This window comes from Microtus pennsylvanicus, chromosome 2 (assembly GCF_037038515.1).
Source record: "Microtus pennsylvanicus isolate mMicPen1 chromosome 2, mMicPen1.hap1, whole genome shotgun sequence".
Taxonomy (NCBI): domain Eukaryota; kingdom Metazoa; phylum Chordata; class Mammalia; order Rodentia; family Cricetidae; genus Microtus; species Microtus pennsylvanicus.
Window position 1 is genome coordinate 90,498,507 of NC_134580.1, and position 23,003 is coordinate 90,521,509.

General features: G+C 36.3%; 1 protein-coding gene and 1 pseudogene across 1 annotated transcript; both read right to left on the reverse strand.

Moving 5' to 3' along the window:
* Nucleotides 1-6,985: 6,985 nt before the first annotated feature.
* LOC142845014 (olfactory receptor 4F3/4F16/4F29-like) lies at nucleotides 6,986-7,925 on the reverse strand (annotated as a pseudogene).
* A 12,664-nt stretch (nucleotides 7,926-20,589) lies between these two features.
* Nucleotides 20,590-21,552, reverse strand: LOC142845015 (olfactory receptor 4F21-like). Its single transcript, XM_075963779.1, has one exon. The coding sequence runs from the start codon at nucleotides 21,550-21,552 to the stop codon at nucleotides 20,590-20,592; it is 963 nt and encodes a 320-aa protein (XP_075819894.1).
* Between the last annotated feature and the right edge of the window lie 1,451 nt (nucleotides 21,553-23,003).

Consider the following 23,003-nt stretch of genomic DNA (forward strand, 5'->3'; position numbering starts at 1 on the left):
TGTGATGATGTCCATGGCTTGTGTTGCCATGGAGGGTCATAGGAACCAATTGAATTCAAATTCAAAGGTCATGCTGAATGGTGCCACTACTCACTGTAGCTGAAATAGCTGTCTTTGTCACTTGCTGGTCACTGCAGCAGAATTGTTGGCCCTGCCACCCCTGGGACACCTGACCCTCAAAGTCTAACCTCGTCTCTCACCATGACATGGTCCTAGGAGAGCTGACTCTGCCCCTGCCTGAGGGAGGGTAGTCCTAATGGCCTAGACCGATATCCTGGTCTGTATGTTGGTCCATGATAACATATACCCCATCTACGAACTGTTAGAGTGCATGAAGGGACTGGTCCTGTGGAACAAAAATTGTAGGATACTCATGACTAGAGGCAGCAGGAGGATAATGGAGATGAGTATTGATGAGGGTCCAGTGATTTGTTATGTCAAAGGCCTTGAACCAGACTGATAATTCATGGCAATGAGCATTGTGTGTGTGTGTGTGTGGCTATTTGGACAGTAGGGTATACTGAGTGACATACAGCAGCACCCAGTGCCATTGAAAAGGTATTAAAAGCATGAAGGGGCTGGGTGGTGGTGGCACATGCCTTTAGTCCCAGCAATTAAAAGGCAGAGGCAAGCAGATATCTGTGAGGTTGAGGCGAGTCTGGTATACAGGAGTGAGTTCTAGAATTGTAGCCATAGCTACTGAGAAACCCTGTATTGAAAAACCGTAGATAGATGATAGATAGATAGATAGATAGATAGATAGATAGATAGATAGATAGATAGATCAGAAAACACAAAAGAGAGGGTTATTTTTGTTATGTTTTGAATTGAATTTTGGAGGGAATTTCTTTTAGGGGGATGCTGCATGTGTGAGAGGAGGCCATGGAAGGACTGAGTGTGAGCAAAATTGGGGTGTATGATGTGAAAATCCCAAAGAATCAATAAAAAATTACAGTATTAAAAAATTACATTTTAAATACAAGTTTTCTATGTGCATTTATCATAATATCTGTAAGAATGCCTAAAATATGCTGTCTAATTCCATTTGGGCTTAGCATAAGAATGTTGTAGTAGTGCATATACCAAAACCACAATCCTATCTAAACAGGAGGAAGAATAGTTTATTCTGAGAACAAATAAGAGTGACCACTTCCCAGGACTAGAGCTTCAAATTGCCTAAAAACCATGTTTCAATGTCATACCAGTTTCATGGAGTGTTTATGAGAGGCTCAAATACCCACCTGACTTATCAATGTAGACTCTGAAAGCTAGAAGGTACTGACAGGTATTATACAGACACTAAAAGACCATGGATGCCAAACCAGACTATTATACCCAGCAAAACTTTCAATCACCATAGAAGAAGAAAACAAGATAGTCCATAAAAAAAAACAAGATTTAACCAATACCTATCCACAAATCCAGTCCTACATAAAGTACTAGAGGGAAAAATTCCAACCCAAGGAAGTTAGCTTTACCCATGAAAGCACAGACAATAGATAATCCCACAACAGCAAATCCTAAAGGGAAACACACACATACTGCCACCAAAAGGTAACAGGAATTAACAATCACTGGTCATTAACAATCCTTAAATTGAATGGACTCAACTTGAGTATAAAAAGATACAGACTAACAGAATGGATATGAAAACAGAAACCAACCTTCTGCTGCATACAAGAAACCCACCTCAACTTCAAAACACATATTTCCTATGAATAAAGAGTTAGAATAAGACTTTCCAAGCAAATGAACCTAAGAAGCAAGCTGGTATAGCTATCCTAATGTCTCACAAAACAGACTTCAAACTGAGATAAATCAATAGAAATGAAGAAGGACATTTGATATTCATTACACGAAAAATCCATTAAGATAAAATCTCAATCCTGAACATTTATGCCCCCAAAACAAGGGCACCCACATTTGTAAAAGAAATATTACAAAAGCTTAATTTGCACATTAACCCATACAAGCTAATAATGGGAGATTTAAACCCCCCTATCTTACTAATACCCACATCTTCCAGACTGAAAATTAACAGAAAAACAAGGGAACTATGAGATGTTATGAGTCAAATTGAAGGCAAAAAAATCAATAAAATAGAAGCAAAGAGAACAATATAAAGATTCAATGAAACAAAGAGTTTGCATGTTGTTTCAATAAAATAGAAATGCTTTAAAATCCATAAAATAGACAAACTCTCATCTAAATTAATGAAAAGACAGAAAGAGAATATACATATTAACAAAATCAGAAATGAAGAGGGGCATAACATCAGACACTGAGGAAATTCAGACTCATCACATCACACTTCAAAAATCTGTACTCAACAAAATTGGAAAACTTAAAAAAAGGGTTAAAAATTTGATAAGTTCCATATACCAAAATTAAATCAAGACAAAAAAAACATTTTAAATAAACCTATAATCCAAGGGAAATAGAAATAACCATTAAAAGTCTCCCATCCACAAAAAGCACAGGACCAGAAGACTTCAGCACAGAATTATACCAAAATTTTGAGAAAGTACTAATTCCAAAAGTCTTCAAATTGTTCGATGGAATAGGAACAGAAGAAGCATCCCCAAACACTACTACTGCTATAACCAAACCACACAAAGATGCACCTAAAATAGAGAACTAGAGCCCACTCTCAATTACAAATATTGATGCAAAAATACTTAGTAAACAGACAAACAGAATCCAAAACTGCATCAAAAAAAGACCACAATGATCAAGTAGACTTCATCCCAGATATGCAGGGTTGGCTCAATATCTGAAAATCTGTCGATATAATCCACTGTATCAACAAACTGAAAGAAAAAAAAACCACAAGATCATCTCATTAGATGCCAAAAATGCCTTTGACAAAATTCAACACCCCTTATGATAAAGATCTTGGAGATGTCAGGAATATAAGAAACATATCTAAACATTATGAAAGCAATATTTAAAACCCAAAAATTAACAGAAAAATTAAATGGAAAGAAACTCAAAGTGATTCCATTAAAATCAGGAACATGACAAGGCTCTCCATATCTAGTCAATATAGTACTTGAAGTTCTAGCTAGAGCAAAAAGACAGCAAAAGGAGATCAAGAGGATACAAATTAAAAAAGAAAAGGCAAACTTTCACTGTGATGAGATAGGTTAAGTTTATATAAGTGACCCAAAAAACTTTATAAGGAAACTCCTACAGTTGATAAACACCTTCAGTAATGTGGAAGAATACAAGATTACCTCCAAAAAATTCAGAAGCCCTACTACATAAAATATCTTTGGTTAACTCTAGGTAAAAACGTATAAGACCTGTATGATAAGAACTTGAAGTCTCTAAGAAAGAAATTGAAGAAGATATCAGGGAGAACTAAACTGAATGCTGAGAAAAAGAAGGAGGCATCTCAAAGATGCTATGTAGCCCCACAGGGAACAGACATGCCAGAATCATTTGAGTAATCCACAGCCATGTGGCGATTCACAATGAGTTAAATTAAGTTGTAAGAGTTAGCCAATAAGAAGCTAGAATTAATGGATCAAGCAGTGATTTAAATAAGACAGTTTCTGTGTGATTATTTCAGTTCTGGGCAGCAAGGAAAAACAAGCGCCAACAATCCAGCAACTGATGGAACCAGATGGAGAGTTCCACAGCCACGCACCAGGCCAAACTCTGAGAATCCAATTGAAGAGAGGGATGAGGGAATATGTGGGCAAGAGAGGTCGAGATAATGATAGAGAAATCTACAGACATCTCGACCATGCCCGTGGAAATTCATGAACTCTAGACAAAAAGCTGTGTAACTTATATGGGACCAAACTAGGCCCTCCCTACATCAGAGACAGGGGTGAAAATTGGACTATATGTGAGGCACATGGCAGTAGGATCAGGATCTATCCCTGGTGCATGAGCAAGCTTATTAGAGCACATTCCCTATGGTGGGATGCTATGCTCAGCCTTAATGCAGCGTGTGGGGGAGGGGCTTAGTCCTGCCCCAACTTAATGTGCCAGACTTTGTTAACTTCCCATGGGAACCCTTACACATTGGGAGGAGTGGATGGGATTTGATCTGACACGGATATTTGGGGTGAGAACTATGGAAGAAATGAAAAATGAAATTTAAAAATTAATTTAAAAAGGAAAAATGCATAACTTCTTAAAACTTGCTCAAGTCAGATGGTTGCAACACACACCTTTAATCTCAGCACACAGAAAGCAGAGGCAGGCAGATTTCTGAGAGCACCAGGCCAGCCTGGTCTACAGATTGAGTTCCAGGACAGCCAAGGTTACACTAAGAAACCCTGGCTAAAAACCTAAATAAATAAACAAATAACAAACAAATAAATAAAGGAATTGTCCAATAGGATAATTATGTGGAATTGGAAACCTTGCCAGCTACTCAGGAAAGGAAATTCATGGATCTTGGAGAAAAACCAACAATTGCCACTTTATTAAACCAGCGTTATCTCTAACTGCATTCTAAATATTTTTTCTTATACACACAGCTAAGTGGCGTCCTTACTCCTCATCAAGGAAGCTCCTCTTTGGAATGGATGTAGACCATTATTGAAACAAAACAACTCCCACACCTAAGGTTCAGGAGTAATTGTAGAAGAGGTCAAAAAGATTGTAAGAGTCAGAGGGCAGGGAGTTTGCTAGGAGATTGTGACCTCTAGTAATGTCAGAAGTTGTAATCATAAAGTCTCAGCATGATTGTTTAAACATGATGTGAACAGGGCCTACATCCATGGTAAAATGGATGAGGGAAAGCCCAAGAGGCTCATTCCTACACAGAGAACTACAGATAGTTCAGGAATGCTGACTTTACGAGAAATAGTCTTCCAAGGAAGAACACATTAATTTGCTATCCAATACAAATGGTCTGTCCTATAATATTTGTACAAGTATTTTGCAGGCTCTTAATTTCATTGATTCTTGGTGGTCATGCTGGGGGCATCTCACAACTCAGGAATAACAAACCCCTACCTAATCCTTCTGGGATAACCATTGTGTCGTCTGTGTTCTTTCAGAACTTTCATGTATTTTGCATTTATATATATTTGTCATTGCAAATAAATGTAATTCAATTTTCTGTTTATTTTTTCACAGATGTAACAGGTAATAAATCAAGATCCAAAAAACAAAATATAACAAACTCTGATAATGGAAGAGAATTTATGTAAGCAAAGATATTTAGAGTTTGAGCAGGGTTATAAGAACTAATAAAAGATAATAAAAGAATCAGAGATGTCTAGAATAGTGAGTTCTTACCATAAAAGGGCAACAGGGCTAAAAAAAATAGAGGCTTGAAAAACTACAAGTAAAATGTATGACTACAGAACAGAGTGAACAACTGGGAACTGTTAGCAAGATTGGCACAGCTACTTCTGTGCCTACCACATTGGAGCCACAACCATTAGCCCAATTCCTAGCCCAAGTTTTCCATCACTGGCTTATAAGGAATGAAACATGTGGGTAGACTAGTGAGTTTCATGTGTTGTGAGCTCATTATCACATTTCATCTGCTATGAAAGTGTCCTGTGCTTGATGAAATATCATTTGAATAACATGGAAATTTAGAAAATGTTTTTTGATTAACAAATCATAGGGTTGACACCAACCACTCACAGGTTTCTCAGTAAAGGACAAAGAACATAAGGACGTACAGTGGCTACTTATGTGAACAAGACTTTATGAACATGGAAGTCATTCAGTACTGCAGTTAAGTCTGATCCCAATTAACCTCATGCTGTACCTCAAGCCAGTGAATGAGAACAATGGAAATGAAAATGTCATGTAGTGAAGAGCAAGGATTAACTCTGCTGTGTCTGTCTGAGTGCACCAAATTTGATGATGCAGGTGCGTGTATGTGCCGGGTGACTGTCATTACATTGGCGATGACCTGCAAATGACTGGGACCTGGAGGAACTGAACTTTGAGATCTATAAAAGTGCAGAATATCTTCAGGGATGGTTTTACTTCCATATCACAGAGTACTTGTAGCAACACATGCAGTATCTTAGTACCTGTTTACGAACTCACAAAGTAAACATACATGTTGCTTCAATTCCTCCTTTCAAATATTATACAATTTATTCTTGAGTTTTACTGTAACATAGAAATATACTAAGAAAATAGTAATAAATATAAAGGAATAGAAATATGATGTATGTGAAAAGAGTAATGTTAACCTGACAGAAAAACCATGTTTACTTATTTCCTTGCTGGTATTCCAAAATGGTTTTCAACTCTTCTACACAAAACAAGCATCTATTACACCCCTGTGTGTGTTCTCCTGATGTGAATTTTCTTCTACAGCAGAAAAAATCCAAATGAGTAACATAACTAACTACAAAAGACAGACAAATGGCTCAGTAGAATAAGCTTTTATAAGCAAACTGTCCAGAAATTCCTGCATTGGAGACAATGTTTAGTAAACACATATACAAATCGGCAACACAATGGATTCAGTATCTTATTTATATCTTATGGTTTTAACATATATATTTGAATATATTTTAAATTTAAGAAGTCATAATGATTTAAGAAATAAGAGGGGCCAGAAATAAAAGGAGGGGGGAGAAAGAAGAATGGAAATTTTTGAAGCCAATATTCATACATGAAATACTCAAGAAATAAAACAAGTGTAAAAGAAGTAAGAGAGAAATTTTCCTTTTTCTAAAGGCCTTCAGTATCAGTTACGTCGAAGTAAACACTATTCCTTAGGAATGTAAGTTCAAGATTATTATAATCTTTGCTTTATAAATAAATGTGATTCTCTGTTTTCAGTAGAGATTATTAATCCAGACTAATCAGAAGAATATGTAAACATATAGAGAAAGACAAAGATATATACATAATTTGTGTATGTGTAATATATATGTGTGTGTGTGTGTGTGTGTGTGTGTGTGTGTGTGTGTGTGTGCAAATATTTTCTGAGGTTGATGGATCGTAACCTTCTACATTCATTGAAGAAAGTCCTCAGCTCATCAATTTAAGAAGTTTTCCTATAACTAACTAGCTGTGTGCATACTCTCCTCATTGCTACCTTCATTTCCTGATTTCTGAATGTGTATATCACAGGATTCAGAAAAGCGGTAACAACTGCATCAAAAATTGCCAGAAATTTGTCCAGGTGTATTGAAGGAGAAGGCCAGACATAAAAGAATATCAACAGATCAAAGAATAAGACAACCACAGAGATATGAGCTGAGAGAGTGGTCAGAGCCTTAGAGGAAGAACTTGATGAGTGTTTTTGTACAGTGATTATGATGACAATATAGGAAATGATCAGTATGATGAAGGAGCCCACAGAGATGAATCCACTGTTGGCTGTGACCATGAATTCCAGTTGGTAAGTGTCTATGCAGGCAAGTTTGATAAATCGAGGAAAGTCACAGTAGAAGCTGTCCAACACATTTGGCCCACAGAAAGGTAAGTCTACTACAAAAGCTAGTTGAACCAGAGAGTGAATAAGGCCAACCACCCAGGCAGCCACTAAAAACAAGATGCACATCCTCGGGCTCATAATGGTCAAGTAATGGAGAGGCTTACATATGGCCACATATCTGTCAAAAGCCATGGCTATGAGCAGCACCATCTCCACACCACCAATGACATGAATGAAGAAGATTTGAGTGACACAGCCTCTAAAGGAGATGACTTTGTATTTTCTGAATAAGTCATAAATCATCTTGGGGGATACAACAGAAGAAACACCCAAGTCGATGAAGGAGAGGTTAGCCAACAGGAAGTACATGGGAGAGTGTAGGTGAGGGTCAAAAGCCACAGCGAACACGATGAGGGAGTTTCCTGTCATGCTTGCTACATAAAACATGGAGGGGAACACAAAGAGCAATAGTTGAATACTCCAAGAATTGGTGAGTCCCAGGAACACAAACTCTGACACCAACGGACTGATTCACTCCTTCCATTGACCTTTTTGTCAGCGCTACCTGAGAGAAGAAACAGGAGAAATGATAAATTATAATTGTATTAAGATAAAATCCTGCATTTATATATAAACCAGTGCTGGGCATCACTAGTCATCAGGAGATCATGACTTCAAACCATAACAAAATATCACCTCATAATTTCCAAAGATAATAAGAGAAGGTGCTTGGGAAGTGTTGGGGGAGGAAAGGAAATGGAAATGAGGTAATTGTACTTATATTTCAAAAGCTTTAATTTTTTTAAAGAAAACAAATATTGGTTGTTTTTAAAAAATTGAAGTGAATATGAATTAGTCTATTTATTTAGGAAGACAAATAATTTGTGGAGGTCCTTCAAAAAGTTAAAAATATAGACTGGGTTTGTAGCCCAATGAAATAAAATTACAGATGAATAAGGACCTATATTAGCTTCTCAACACCGTAAATGATAAAGAGGTGTAGGCCAAGAATAAAACAGTTGAAGAGCAATGGAAAAGACTAAAAACTGGAAATATTAAGCTAGAGAGATACCTTGACTGGTAAGGGCATTCACTGTGTAATTGTGATAACCTGTGTTCAGATCCCAGCATCCAAACAAGAAGCTAATTGTGACTGTGTGTGTCTGTACTTACAGTGTTGTGAAAGCTGGAAATAAATGATCACTTGAGCTTGGGGACTGCCAGACTAGATCCAGGCTCAGCATGAGACACCGTTTCAAAGGAATCAAGTAGAGAATGAGAAAGCAGGACCCAGAACATTGTCTTCTGACCTCCAATGTACACGAGTCTGTATTATTTTATATGTATGTATATGTACACACACACATCCAGTGTACATTGACCATACTCATATATATAAAATCACAATACAATATAATAGTAATAATAATAATAGTAAATTTAATTTTTAAAATAAATATAGATATATTATATGATATAGCAATTCTAATGTGAAGAATATTTATCCAGAAAATGTAACATTCACAAATAACAAGCAATATGTGTAAATAAGATGTGATAAATAATAGACGAGTGGATAACACACACATGAAAAGACACTCTAACACACATGGACTATTCTTTGTTCTCCTTCAAACAAAGAAATCCTATTTTTCTTTTACCACAATAAGACTAGAGGCCAATGGGCTAACTGAATTAAAGAAACATGGAGAGTCTAATGCTGAAATGTATCAGTCGGCATGGACTCTAGAGATTCTACACTCATAGAAGCAGAAAATATAACAACAGATCATGAGCAAATGGGATGGGATAGAAAGGGGAAAATGGAGATATTTGTAAAAAGGGAAATGCATAATTAGACAGGATGGGTAGCTTCTGGAGATTCATGGCACAGTGAGGTGACTGTCACTAACAGTAGTACTTACATGAAAATTGGTAAGTGCAGAACTTCGCCATTCATTTTCTAATCAGTATGGGTGGCAACTAAGCTGGTTAGCTCACAACATGCACATGTATTTTAAGGTTTTTATATATTTTTGTATTTTATATATTCACATATATAAAACATCTCGCTATTCAATATAAATATTACAAAATCTATTTGTTAATTGTGCCTTCATAAAACTAGAGGAAGAAAGGTTTCCTATTATGCTCATATAATATGAATTTGTAGTCATGCAGAGAAGCTGCTGCCAGTCATGCGGTCATGTTGAGCTATTTATAAATTCAATATCCCTCTACGTGCAAACTAGAGTGAGTTCACAGCTATTCCACGTAAGGTGGAAGATTAGTAAATACTAAAATCAAAATTCATCCCCAAGGTCTTTACACTTTCATTTGAAGACTAATATGTTATCAGTTCAATTACAGAATAAAAAGCTACTCATCATTTTTAACTATCCATATTGATATCTATAGCAAAGGCTACAGACCTTATTCTGACATATATTCCCTAACTTCTAACTTCACTGCAAAATAGTTAACATCAAGATTATGAAATGTGTCCCTTTGCCATGTCTTGCTTACAAATTAACATTAAAATACTATACTTTAATTGAGCTAACTGGACATGAGACTAACTCACCAAACAGAGTTAGACTGATACATAATTTTATTCTTTGAAACAAGAAATTTTTCTAGCAATTGACATTGTGACAAGATAAGCATCCAAACTACATTCATGGAGACAATCAGTTTTTGAAGTACTGGGAATAACAGGAGTCACTGCCCTGAAGTAATTCCAAATGAACTGAATCCTTGGCAAGATGACATAATGTAATAGTAACTATATGTTCATATCTCTGTAAAATGGGTTGTCACATTATAATTTAGGGTTTTGTTCTATTTAAAGAATTAACATAGATACTAGATAAGATAAGGGTTTGGTTCAAAAACCAAGATTAATGCCATACTTTACTGGTAGTTTAATACCATGCTAAGTGTATAAAAATCTGTGAATTGGTTTTACTTATCTACTGAACAAATAAAAATATTGATTTATATTTAACTTCCAGCCTAAAATGAATATCCTAACCATATACTCCATAAGTAAGTATACAAATGTGAGTCTTCAATAAATGTTATCATTTTGTTACTATCACTTGTCAATAATAGGACCCAACACGTTAGATAAACCAATTTAAAAAGTGAATGTTCATTAGCAGTAAGCACCAAAAATACAGATTGAAAACATAGTAGCACACTTATTTAACAATACTTTAATGTTTGTGTTTATAGTCTGGCAAATAAATGAATGTATTCTTAGTTCACTTGCTCTCAAAGAACAGTTGGTCTGTATTTACTACTCATCAAAAATATAATTCATTAAACCCTCCTCCATTAGACACCAGCCTATGAGGCTTAGTCTTACATCTTTTTACCTGTCTTCTCGTCCCAAACCTTAAAATCAGAAAAACTGTAAAAATAAAGAAGCAAATATTTGCTAAAAGATGTTCTTTTTTATTCCTTTTACTGAGATACACATATTCTTCACTCCCCTTCCTTCCTCTTCTCTCCCTTTCTATCCTCTCTGTGACTCCCATGCTCCCAATTTACTCAGGAGATCTTGATTTTTTCTCCTAAGTAAAGCCTCGTAAAGCTCTCGTAGGATTTTCTTTGTTGACTAGCATCTATGACATTGTGAACTGTAGGCTGATTTTTTTTTTATGTTTGAAAGTCACTATGAGTGAGTGTATTATACTTGTCTTTCTGAGTCTGGGTTACCTAATTCAGTATGGTTTTTCTAGATCCATCCATTTGCCTGAAAATTTCAAAATGTCATTATATTTTACTGTAGAATGCGAAAAGATGTTATTTATCGATTAACAACTCTATATGTAGCTGTATAGTTTATTGAGATAGTGTAGGCAGAGTTCTGAAGCAACAGAGAAAACTGAAGAAAAATGATATTATTAAAACTGAATAGAGAATGCTGGATAAATAAATGATAATAAACAGAAAGTCAAAAACTACAATGATTACACTTGTCTAAATAGCTTTTGCAATGCCTTTGTATTAATGATTTTTTTTTCACATTCTACTGAATCTGTTTGGCAAAATTTTTAAACCTTCTCCACTATACTTATAGTTTAGAAACAAAATTATCAGTATAATTTACGTTCTTTAAAATGAAGCAAGAAATAAATATAGCTCCTGGCACCTCAGGAATCACTGTGTTCTGAAATTGCACCTATCATGATGAAAAAATAAAATTATATGGGATAGTATGATTTCAGCACTGGGTCTTATTTTCTACATGGTAAGCACTATTTCCTATTCAGGAATACATGAGGCACATTCATCTTGCAAACTTACTAATAAAATTTGCTACTATATTATAAAAAATGGTATGCTTATTTTCCTCTTTTTGGAAAAAACTGAAAGAAAAGGCAACAAATCCTTCCATTTTATTTGTATGTGTTAACAAGCTATTTGTCAATCAGTAGGAGATTATATCATTTTATCATTTCTGAGCATAGAATAACAGATTAATGCAGAAGTTTCACACAAAACATTACAATGTTTTTGGCATTTTCTAGTCCTATTTATATTCCCCTATATATAATGTGATTCTAGCTCAAATGCAGTCAATTGTTTTGCTTTTTCTAACATTTTCTAGACATTTTTCTCTTATTTTTGTGATTATGCTGTAATCTCATTACATCATTTCTCCCTCCACTTTTCTCCCTCCAAATCACTTCATTTACCCCTCCTTGATCTCTTTCCAATCAAATTCAAAGCCTTTTCACACAGTGAATACTGTTACAATCATCCTTCTGTGTTGTTCAATTCCTTTTCTTCCCTGTACTCTACTTTGCCCTAGACTTCCTCAAGTACTTTAGGATGCAACTCAGATCCACAGCAACACTAATCACAAACTAAAATCTGTGAATAATCCACTTATACACTGATAAGTTTATTTCCATCTCTCCATTTTACCTGAATGATAACAACATCTTGTAGAGCCAGGTTTCCCTGTGTCCTCTCAGATAAAGTGCCACATGGAATCCTCCATTAGGAATATATGAAGCTAATTATTTACACCTTGTGAGTCTCTGACCAAGGACAATGGAAAAGCATGACAGCTTTGAAGGAGCTCATGGTTACAGAACTTTTCTCCAGAGAATTATTTGTTTTGGTCAGTGTGTCCAAAGAACTCTGAAACTCAGATATAGAGAGAAAGTGGAATTGTTTTGGTCTCATTAAGCTACCTGGATCCAATAACTGTTAATTATTCATTGCAATTACTTCGTTCTTCAAGGTAAATATTTTCTCAATGTTAAACATAAATAATCAAAGGATTACAAATATACTGGACCAATGTGTTGGCTCAATGAGTAAAGGCACTTACTATCATGCTTGAGGACCTGAGTGCAATCTCTGGAGCTAACATGTGGAAGAAGAGAACTGACCCCTCACAGATGACTCAAACTCCATACAATCTTTCTTTACAAAACTAATACTTATTATAAAAATTTTAAACATCATAACTCATTGTTTTGTGCTCAATAAAATTTCTTTGTGTGTATTATCTGTGACTTATTCCTTTCTCTAGCTATTGTAAATAGAAAAGCAAAAACATGAATATAAAAATATCTTTGCAGTAGAATATTTCCTGTGGTCATTCAAATAAGAATATATCCCATATGCTCAAATGTTTGAATATTTGGTCCCCAGCTGGTGGCACTGTTTGGGTAGGTTTAGGAGCTACACAGTACCTGGTAGAAGTAGGTGACTGTGATGGGCTCTGAGGGTTCAAAGCCTCGCAGCACTCCCAGTGCAGTCTGTTTTGTGTTTATAACAAGTATATAAGTTCTTGGTTCCTGTCACCATGCTCCTGCTCTGAAATCATAGATGCTTAGGTCTATGTAACTATAAATCTAAATAATCTCTTCCTTCTTGGAGTTGCTTTGGTCATGGTGTTTTATCTCATATAAATGGAAAATTAAGTAAGACAGGGTCCTTTATTATGTGATCATGGTTGGTATAGCTGGTAATATGATAGTTCTATTTTAAATTTTTCTTCTCTTAATTTTTTGAATATTTTCATACAAGGAAGGCAGGACTGTGAGGGGTGCCCCCACCCACTGAGACAGTGGGGCTAATCTATTGGGAGCTCACCAAGGCCAGCTGGACTGGGACTGAAAAAGCATGAGATAAAACCGGAATCTCTGAACATGGCGGACAATGAGGGCTGATGAGAAGCCAAGGACAATGGCACTGGGTTTTGATCCTACTTCATGTACTGGCTTTGTGGGAGCCTAGCCAGTTTGGGTGTTCACCTTCCTAGACCAGGATGGAGGGGTGAGGACCTTGGACTTTCCACAGGGCAGGGAACCCTGACTGCTCTTTGGACTGGAGAGGGGGGAAAGAGAAATGGGGGGAGGGGAAGAGGAGTGGGAGGAGGGGGAGGGAAATGGAAGGCTGGGAGGAGGCGGGATTTTTTTTTCAATAAAAAATAAAAAGAAAAAAATTTCATACAATGTAATTTGATTATATTCCTTCCCCTAAATTCAACTCCTCCCCACAACACATCCCTACTCTTCCAAATTCATATTCTTACCCTCTCTGAAAAAAACCACAAAAACAAATAAAAGCTTTAATAAACACCCAAACAAACAAAAACAAAATCATAGAGTCTGTTTTGTGTTGATCAAGTATTTCTTGAGCATATAGCTTTCTCTGGGGTCATATACCCAGTGTCACTCCACTGAAAGAAACTGACTTTCACTTTGCCAACATCATTCAATTGTAAATAGCTTCTTGGAGTAGAAACTTATGCCTATTTCCCTTTCTTCATGATAGGGTATTTTCTGTTTTGGACTTGCTGGATATTGTGCATGCAATTATAGTCTCTGACAGTTCATTTGCCCAACATCCATGTTGTTTCCTTAAAGTTTAAGATCCACCACCTTTGGCTCTTATGATCTTTCTATCTATTCTTCCATATAGATTTCTGGACCTTGAGGGAGGAGCAGTAATACAGTCATCACATTTAAAGATAAGTGGTCTGAAGTCTCTCATCCTATTCCTGGTGACAAGTTGTGGGCCTCTGTGTTAACTACCCTCTACTGCAAGAATTTTCATTGATGAGAACTGAGTGACTGCCTAATCTATAAGTATAGTAATGTTATTTAGAGTCATTTTGTTAGCAGAATAATTGTAGTATATTTTATATAATGTCTCTTACCTATGTAGTCTCATGTTCTTGACATAATTAGCAGTCTCAAATATGGCGTTCATATCATTGTATATGTCTTGAATCCAATCAAACAATGGTTTGTTAGTTCCATGGCATTTGTGTCACTATTGCACGAATGCATGTATCATGCAGATATGTTTCTATTGTAACTTACAGGGTTTGTGGCTGGGTGAAATTTATTAATACTTTTCTCCTCCAGTAATGTTCATAGTACCGTTCAGTGCTATGAATATTAGTCAGTATGTTTTAGATGCCTCCACACTGATTTCCATAGTGGCTCCACCTATCACCTCAACAGTAATGATTGAGGATTTCACTTTTCTAACCAACAATTCTTTGTTTTCTTTTTTATTAATATTTATTGAGCTCTACATTTTTCTCTCCTCCCTTCCCTCCCTTTCCCCTCCCTGCTTCAATCCTCCCCCAAGGTCCAGCTCCCAATTTACCCAGGAGATCTTGTCTGTTTCTGTTTTCTACTTCCCATGTAGATTAGATATGTGTAAGTCTCTCTTAGTCTAAGTCATCATTTTTCTAAGTTATCTGAGATTGTGGTTTGTAGGCTGACTTTCTTTGTTTTATGTTTTAAAACCACCTATGAATGAGTACATATGATAATGGTCTTTCTGTGACTGGGTTACCTCACTCAAAATAGTGTTTTCTAGCTCCATCCATTTTTCTGCAAAATTCAAGGTCATTATTTTTCTCTGCTGTGTAGTACTCCATTGTGTAAATGTACCACATTTTCCTTATCCATTCTTCAGCCCAAGGGCATTTTGGTTTTTTCCAAGTTCTGGCTATGGCAAACAAAGCTGCTATGAACATAGTTGAGCACATGTCCTTGTGGCATGATTGAGCATCCTTTGGATAGATACTCAAAAGTGGTATTACTGGGTCTTGAGGAAGGTTGTTTCCTAATTTTCTGACAAATCACCACACTGACATCCAAAGGGGTTGTACCAGCTTTCATTCCCACCAGCAATGCAGAAGGAGGTTGTGGGGGAAAGGGAACACTTCTGCGCTGCTGGTGGGAACAATTTTTTTATTATTTTATTTTATTACTTTAAAAAATACCAATCCAAATTCCCACTCCCCCCTCCTTCCAGTCTCTCCACTCACCATCCTACCCCACTTCCTCTAATCCAAAGAGAGGGCAATGCACCCCACAATGGGGAAACTTCAAGGCCCTCCCTACTACATCTAGGTTGAGCGAGGTATACATTCAAAGAGAATAGGATCCCAAAATGCCAGTACATTCAGTAGAGACAAATCCCAGTGTCACTATCAGTGACCCCACAGTCTTCCCCAACTTTCAACCACATTCAGAGGGACTAGTTTTTTCCCATGCCCGTTCACTCCTAGTCCAATTGGAGTTGGTGAGCTCCCTTTAGCTCAGACAAACTGTCTCAGTGGATGAACCCCTCATGGTCTTGACTTCCTTGTTTATATTCTCACCCCTTCCACTCTTCAGCTGGATCTCAGGAGCTCAGTCCAGTGCTCCAATGTGGGTCTTTCCTTTGTTTCCATTTGTTATTGGACGAAGTTTCTATGGTGATATTTAAAATAATCATCAGTCAGACTACAGGGCAAGGCCAGTTCAGTCACCCTCTCCACTATTGCTTAGGGTCTTAGCTGGGGTCAACCTTGTGGATTCATGTGCATTTTTCTAGATCCAGGTTTATTGCTAACGCCATAAGGGCTTCCTCAATAAAGATATCTCTTTCCTTGCTCTCATATCTGTCCTTCCTCCATCTCGACTATCCCATTCCCTCAAGTTCTCCTCAACCCTCCCATTCTCCCCTACTTCTATCCTCTGCCCCATGCTCCCAAATTATGTCAGATGATCTAGTCTCTTTCCAATTTCCAGGGGGATATATATATATGTGTGTGTGTGTGTGTGTGTGTGTGTGTGTGTGTGTGTGTGTGTGTTTCTTTGGGTTCATGTTATTACTTAGCTTCTCTAGAATCATGAACTATAGGCTCAATATCCTTTGTTTATGGCTAGGAGCCGCTTACGAGTGAGTACATACCTTATTCATTTTGGGGGGTCTAGGTTACCTCACTCGGAAGAGTGTTTTCTAATTCCATCCATTTGCATGAAAATTCAAGATGTCATTGTTTTTTACTGCTGAGTAGTACCCTAATGTGTAGATGTGCCACATTTTCTTTATCCATTTTTCAGTTGAGGGGCATCTACATTGTTTCCAGGTTCTGGCTATTACAAATTATGCTGCTATGAACATAGTTGAACAAATGATTTGTAGTGTGATTGGGCATCTCTTGGGTATATTCCCAAGAGTGGTATTGCTGAATCCTGAGGTAGGTTGATTTTCAGCTTTCTGAGAGACCGGCACACTGTTTTCCAAAGTGGTTGCACAAGTTTGCATTTCCACCAGCAATGGATGAGTGTTCCCCTTGCTCCACATCCTCTACAGCATAAGCTATCATTAGTGGTTTTGATCTTAGCCATTCTGACAGATATAAGATGGTATCTCAGAGTTGTTTTGATTTGCATTTCCCTGATAGCTAAGGAAGTTGAACATGTCTTTAAGTATATTCTGATTATTTGAAATTCTTCTGTTGAGAATTCTGTTTAGTTTAATACACCATTTTTAATTGGGTTATTTAGAATTTTAATGCCTAATTTCTTGAGTTCTTTATATATTTTGGAGACCAGTCCTTTGTCTGATGTGGAGTTGGTGAATATTTTTCCCATTTAGTAGGCTGCCTTTTTGTCTGATTGCCTGTGTCCTTTCCTTTACAGAGGCTTCTTAGTTTCAGGAGGTCCCATTTATTTATTGTTGATCTTATTATCTGTGCTACTGCGGTTATATTTAGGAAGTGATCTCCTGTGCCCATGCAATGAAGGCTACTTCCCACTTTCTCCTCTATCAGGTTCAGTGTGGTCATATTTAAATTGAGGTCCTTAATCCATTTGGACTTGAGTTTTGTACATGGTGATAGATATGGATCTATTTTCATTCTTCTACAGGATGTCAAATCCAGTTATGCCAGAACCTTTTGTTAAAGATGCTTTCTTTTTTCCATAGTATAATTTTAGCATCTTTGTCATAAATCAGGTGTTCATGTGTGTGTGGATTAATATCCAGGACTTCAATTCAATGTCTCTGTTTTTATGCCGATACCAAGCTGATTTTAATACTGTGGCTCTGCATTTCAATACTTCAAGCTCTGATTTCCCTCTCTGATTCTTTATCCTTTGTGTATAGGAGGGCTACTGATTTACTTAAGCTGATCATGTATCCTGCCACATCAGTGAAGGTATTTATCAGCTGTAGGAGTTCTCTTGTAGAGTTTTTGAGGTCACTTATGTACACTATCATATCATCTGCAAATAACAAAAGTTTGACTTCTTCCTCTCCAATTTGAATCCCCTTGATCTCCCTCTGTGGTCTTATTGCTATCGGAAACTTCAAGAATTATGTTGAAGAGATATGGAGAGAGTGGACAGCCTTGTCTTGTTCTTGATTTTAGTGGAATGGCTTTGAGTTTCTCTCTATTTAATTTTATGTTAGCTGTCAGCTTGCTGTATATTGCTTTTATTATATTTAGATATGATCCTTGTATCCCTAATCTCTCCAAGACCTTTATGGGGTGTTGAATTTTATCAAAGACTTTTTCAGCATCTAAAGAAATGATCATATGTCTTTTTTTTAGTGTGTTTATATGATGGATTACATTGATAGATTTTCATATGTTGAACCAGCCCTGCATCTCTGGAATAAAGCCTACTTGATCATGACGGAAGATTTTTATTAATGTGTTCTTGGATTCGATTTGCCAGTATTTTATTAAGAATTTTTGCATCGATGTTCATGAGTGAGACTGATCTGTAATTCTCTTTCTTGGTTGAGTCTTTGTGCAGGTTTCGTATCAGAGTAACTGTAGCCTCATAAAAAGAGTTTGATAATGACACTTCTGTTTCTATTATGTGGAACATTTTGAGGAGTATAGGTATTAGCTCTTCTTGAAAGTTCTGGTAGAATCCAGCACTAAAACCATCTGGCTCTGGCTATTTTGGTTGGGAGGTTTTTGATAACAGCTTCTATCTTCTTGTGGTTTATAAGACTATTTAAATTGCTCACCTGTTCTTGATTTAATTTTGGTATATGGTATTTATCTTAAAAATTGTCCATTTCTTTTACATTTTCCAATTTTGTAGAGTAAAGGTTTTTGTAGTAAGAGCTAATGGTTTTTTGTATTTCCTCGGTGTCTGTTGTTATGTTCCCCTTTTCATTTCTGATTTTGTTAATTTGGATGTTCTCTCTCTGCCTTTTGATTAGTTTGGATAAGGGTTTGTCAATTTTATTGATTTTCTCAAAGAACCAGCTCTTTGTTCCATTGATTCTTTGTATGGTTTTCTATGTTTCTATTTTATTGATTTCAGCCCTCACTTTGATTATTTCCTGTCTTCTATGCCTCCTAGGTGAGTCTGATTCTTTTTTTCTAGAGCTTTCAGGTGTGCTGTTAGGTTGCGAATGTGAACTTGCTCCAATTTTTTTATATGGGCACTTAGTGCTATGAACTTTCCTCTCAGCACTGCTTTCATAGTGTTCCATAGGTTTGGATATGTTGTGCTGTAATTTTAATTGAATTCAAGGAAGAATACAATTTCTTTATTTCTTCCTTGGCCTAAGGGTGGTTCAGTAGTTGATTGTTCAATTTCCATGAGTTTGTAGGCTTTCTGGAAGTAGTACTGTTGTTGAATTTTAACTTTAGTCCTTGGTGATTCAATAAGACACAGTGGGTTACTCCAATTTTTTTATCTGTGATTTTGCTTTGTTACCATAGTTGATCAATTTTAGAGAAGGTTCCATGAGGTGCTGAGAAGAAGGTATATTCTTTCCTGTTTGGGTGGAATGTTCTATAGATGTCAGTTATGTCCATTTAATTCATTACATCTGTTAGTTCTCTTATTTCTCTGTTAAGTTTCTGTCTGGTTGATCTGTCCATTGGTGGGAGAGGAGTGTTGAAATCTGCTACTATTAATGTGTGGGATTTGATGTGTGATTTAAGTTTTAGTAATGTTTCTTTTACATGTATGTGTGCTCTTGTATTAGGGACATAGATATTCAGGAGTGAGACTCCATATTGATGAATTGTTCCTGTTATGAGTATAAAGTGTCCTTCTACATCTCTTCTGATGATTTTTGTTTGAAATCAATTTTGTTAGATATTAGAATACCACACCCACTTGTTTCTTAGGTCCATTTGATTAGAAAACCTTTTCCCAACCTTTTACTCTGAGGTTGTATCTGCATTTGAGGTTGAGGTATGTTTCTTGTAAACAACAGAATGCTGGATCCTTTTTTGTATCCATTCTCTTAGCCTGTGTCTTTTTATACGTGAATTGATTCTATTAATATTAAGCTATATTAATGATGAATGATTGTTAATTTTGGTTATTTTTCGGTAGTAGTGTTTTTATATTTCCCTTCTTTGGGTGATGCTGATGGATGGTTATCAGATGCCTGTGATTTTGTTGGTGCAGTTAGCTTCCTTGGGTTATGGTTTTCCTTCCAGTATTTTCTAGTACAATTTTTGTCATCTGGTTCCTTGATGATAAAGATTCTGACTGGAGCAAGGTGGAATACCATTAGTTCTAATTTGTAGTTCCTTAGTGGCTAAAGATGTTGAGAATTTTAAACATTTTTCTTCTTTTATTTATTTTTTCTCATGCAACAAATCCCAATTGCAGCATGCCATCCTCCAAAGCATTAATCTAATTAATATCTTTAAATAAAAAATCAGGAGTCAGTTATCAGGTTAGAATATGAAAGACCAGAGAAACAGGGAGCAGCCACCAGTAGCTTTATACCTATACCATTACTCCATCCAAAAAGAGATCCTCTCCCCCTGGACCTTACTACTACTGTCTCCTCTCTGTCTATACTCCTCCAAACCCCCATGGTTAATTTATATGAATAAATAGACCAAATTTGCAAGGAAATATTTTTCTCAGATATTAACAATGAACATTTGTACTCAGTTAAGAATGATCAGTGTGCAAGTGTTTAATTATTTGTCTATAAACCATTATCTGTTTAAATACTCTCATCATTGCCATTTTTATTTCTTGATTCCTGAACGTATAGATCACAGGGTTCAGAAAGGGAGTGACAACTGCATCAAATATGGACAGAAACTTATCCAAGTGTGTGAAAGAAGAAGACCATGTGTAGATGAACAACACAGGACCAAAAGCTAAGACCACCACAGTCACATGAGCTGAAAGTGTAGACAAAGCCTTGGAGGAGCCACTTGAAGAATGTTTGTGAACAGTAAATATAATGACAATATAGGAAATGATCAGTATGAAGAAGGAGCCCACAGATATGAATCCACTGTTGACAAAGACCAGTAATTTCAGTTTGTGTGTATCTACACAGGCAAGTTTGATGAACCCAGGAAAGTCACAGTAGAAGCTGTCCAAAACATTTGGTCCACAGAATGGTAAGTTTACTACAAAAGCCAATTGAATAAGAGAATGCATAAGGCCAACCACCCAGGAGGCCACTGATAACAAGACGCACATCTTTGAACTCATAATGGTCAGATAATGGAGAGGCTTACATATGGCCACATATCTGTCAAAAGCCATGGCTATGAGTAAAACCATCTCCACACCACCAATGAAGTGAATGAAGAATATCTGAGTGATGCATCCTCTAAAACTGATGACTTTATGCTTTCTCAACAAATCATAAATCATCTTGGGGGAAATAACAGAGGAAACACCCAAGTCAATGAAGGAGAGGTTAGCCAACAGAAAGTACATGGGAGAGTGTAAGTGAGGATCAGAAGCCACAGAGAACATGATGAAAGAGTTTCCTGTCATGCTTGCTACATAAAGCATGGAGGAGAACACAAAAAGGAATAATTGGATGTCCCAAGAGTTGGTGAGTCCGAGGAACACAAACTCTGATACCACAGACTGATTCTTTCCTTCCATTGGCTCTGTTGGCAGTGCTACCTGAAGGAAGAAATGTGAGAAACTATAAATTATAATTTTATAAATAGAATAGGAGAATCTCCTAGTAATGAAAATCTATTTTATTGCATCATTGAAACTAACTTTAAAGTGAGTAGTGTGAGACAAGTAAGTTCTATACACAACCAATAATCTGAAATTTATAAATTAGTTGGGAATAGAATTTAACTCCTGTAACAAAAGTTTTCATCAAAAACTCAAAGACAGTAAGGTTTGGTGGGCTTTAAGTGAGGATACTAGGGCCAGGTGAACTGGCTCATTCATTAAGAGCTCTTGCTACTCTTTCAAAAGACCCCTGCTCTTTTCTTAGCATCCATACCAAGTAGCTTACAATAGTCTACAGTTCTAGCTCCAGGGAATCTAATGACACCTCTTAGTTTCATGAGATTTTCTCAAGTATGAATCATAAAATTAATCACAAAGACAGATACATGTAATTTTTAAATGAATATTTATAAAGAGAATGTTTTTATAAACTGTTGATGACAATTTAAATTAACACATCGATAAAAAAAAAGTATGGGAAGTTTTTAAAAACTAGAGACTAGATTTGCAGCACAGTATAGGTGTGCTTGTCTAACAAATTTTATCCTTATATTGGTTTTATTTTATTTTTTTTTTTTTTGGTTTTTCGAGACAGGGTTTCTTTGTGGCTTTGGAGCCTGTCCTGGAACTAGCATTGGTTTTATACTTAATAGTATAATACAAAAAGAGAAGTGTGGTGACATATAAGGTAGAAAAAAGAACACAAAAGATGCAAATGATTAAACATGAAGTACCATACAATATAGAAATTCTCCACTCTCTCCATACCTCTTCAATATAGTCCTTGAAGTTCTAGCAATAGCAATAAGAGAACATACGGGGACCAAGGGGATTCGTATTGGAAAGGAAGAAGTTAAGCTTTCGTTATTTGCAGATGATATGATAGTATACATAAGCGACCCCAAAAACTCTACCAAAGAACTCCTACAGCTGATAAACACCTTTAGTAATGTGGCAGGATACAAGATCAACTCCAAAAAATCAGTGGCCTTCCTATACACTAAGGATAAGGAAACAGAGAGGGAAATCAGAGAAGCATCACCTTTCACAATAGCCACAAATAACATAAAATATCTTGGGGTAACTCTGACCAAGGAAGTGAAAGATCTATATGACAAGAACTTTAAGTCTTTGAAGAAAGAAATGAAGTGGACACCAGAAAATGGAAGGATCTCCCCTGCTCTTGGATTGAGAAAATCAACATAGTAAAAATGGCAATTCTACCAAAAGCAATCTATAGATTGAATGCAATCCCCATCAAACTCCCATCAAAATTCTTCACAGAGCTGGAGAAGACAATAATCAACTATATATGGAAAAACAAAAAACCCAGGATAGCCAAAACAATCTTATACAATAAAGGATCA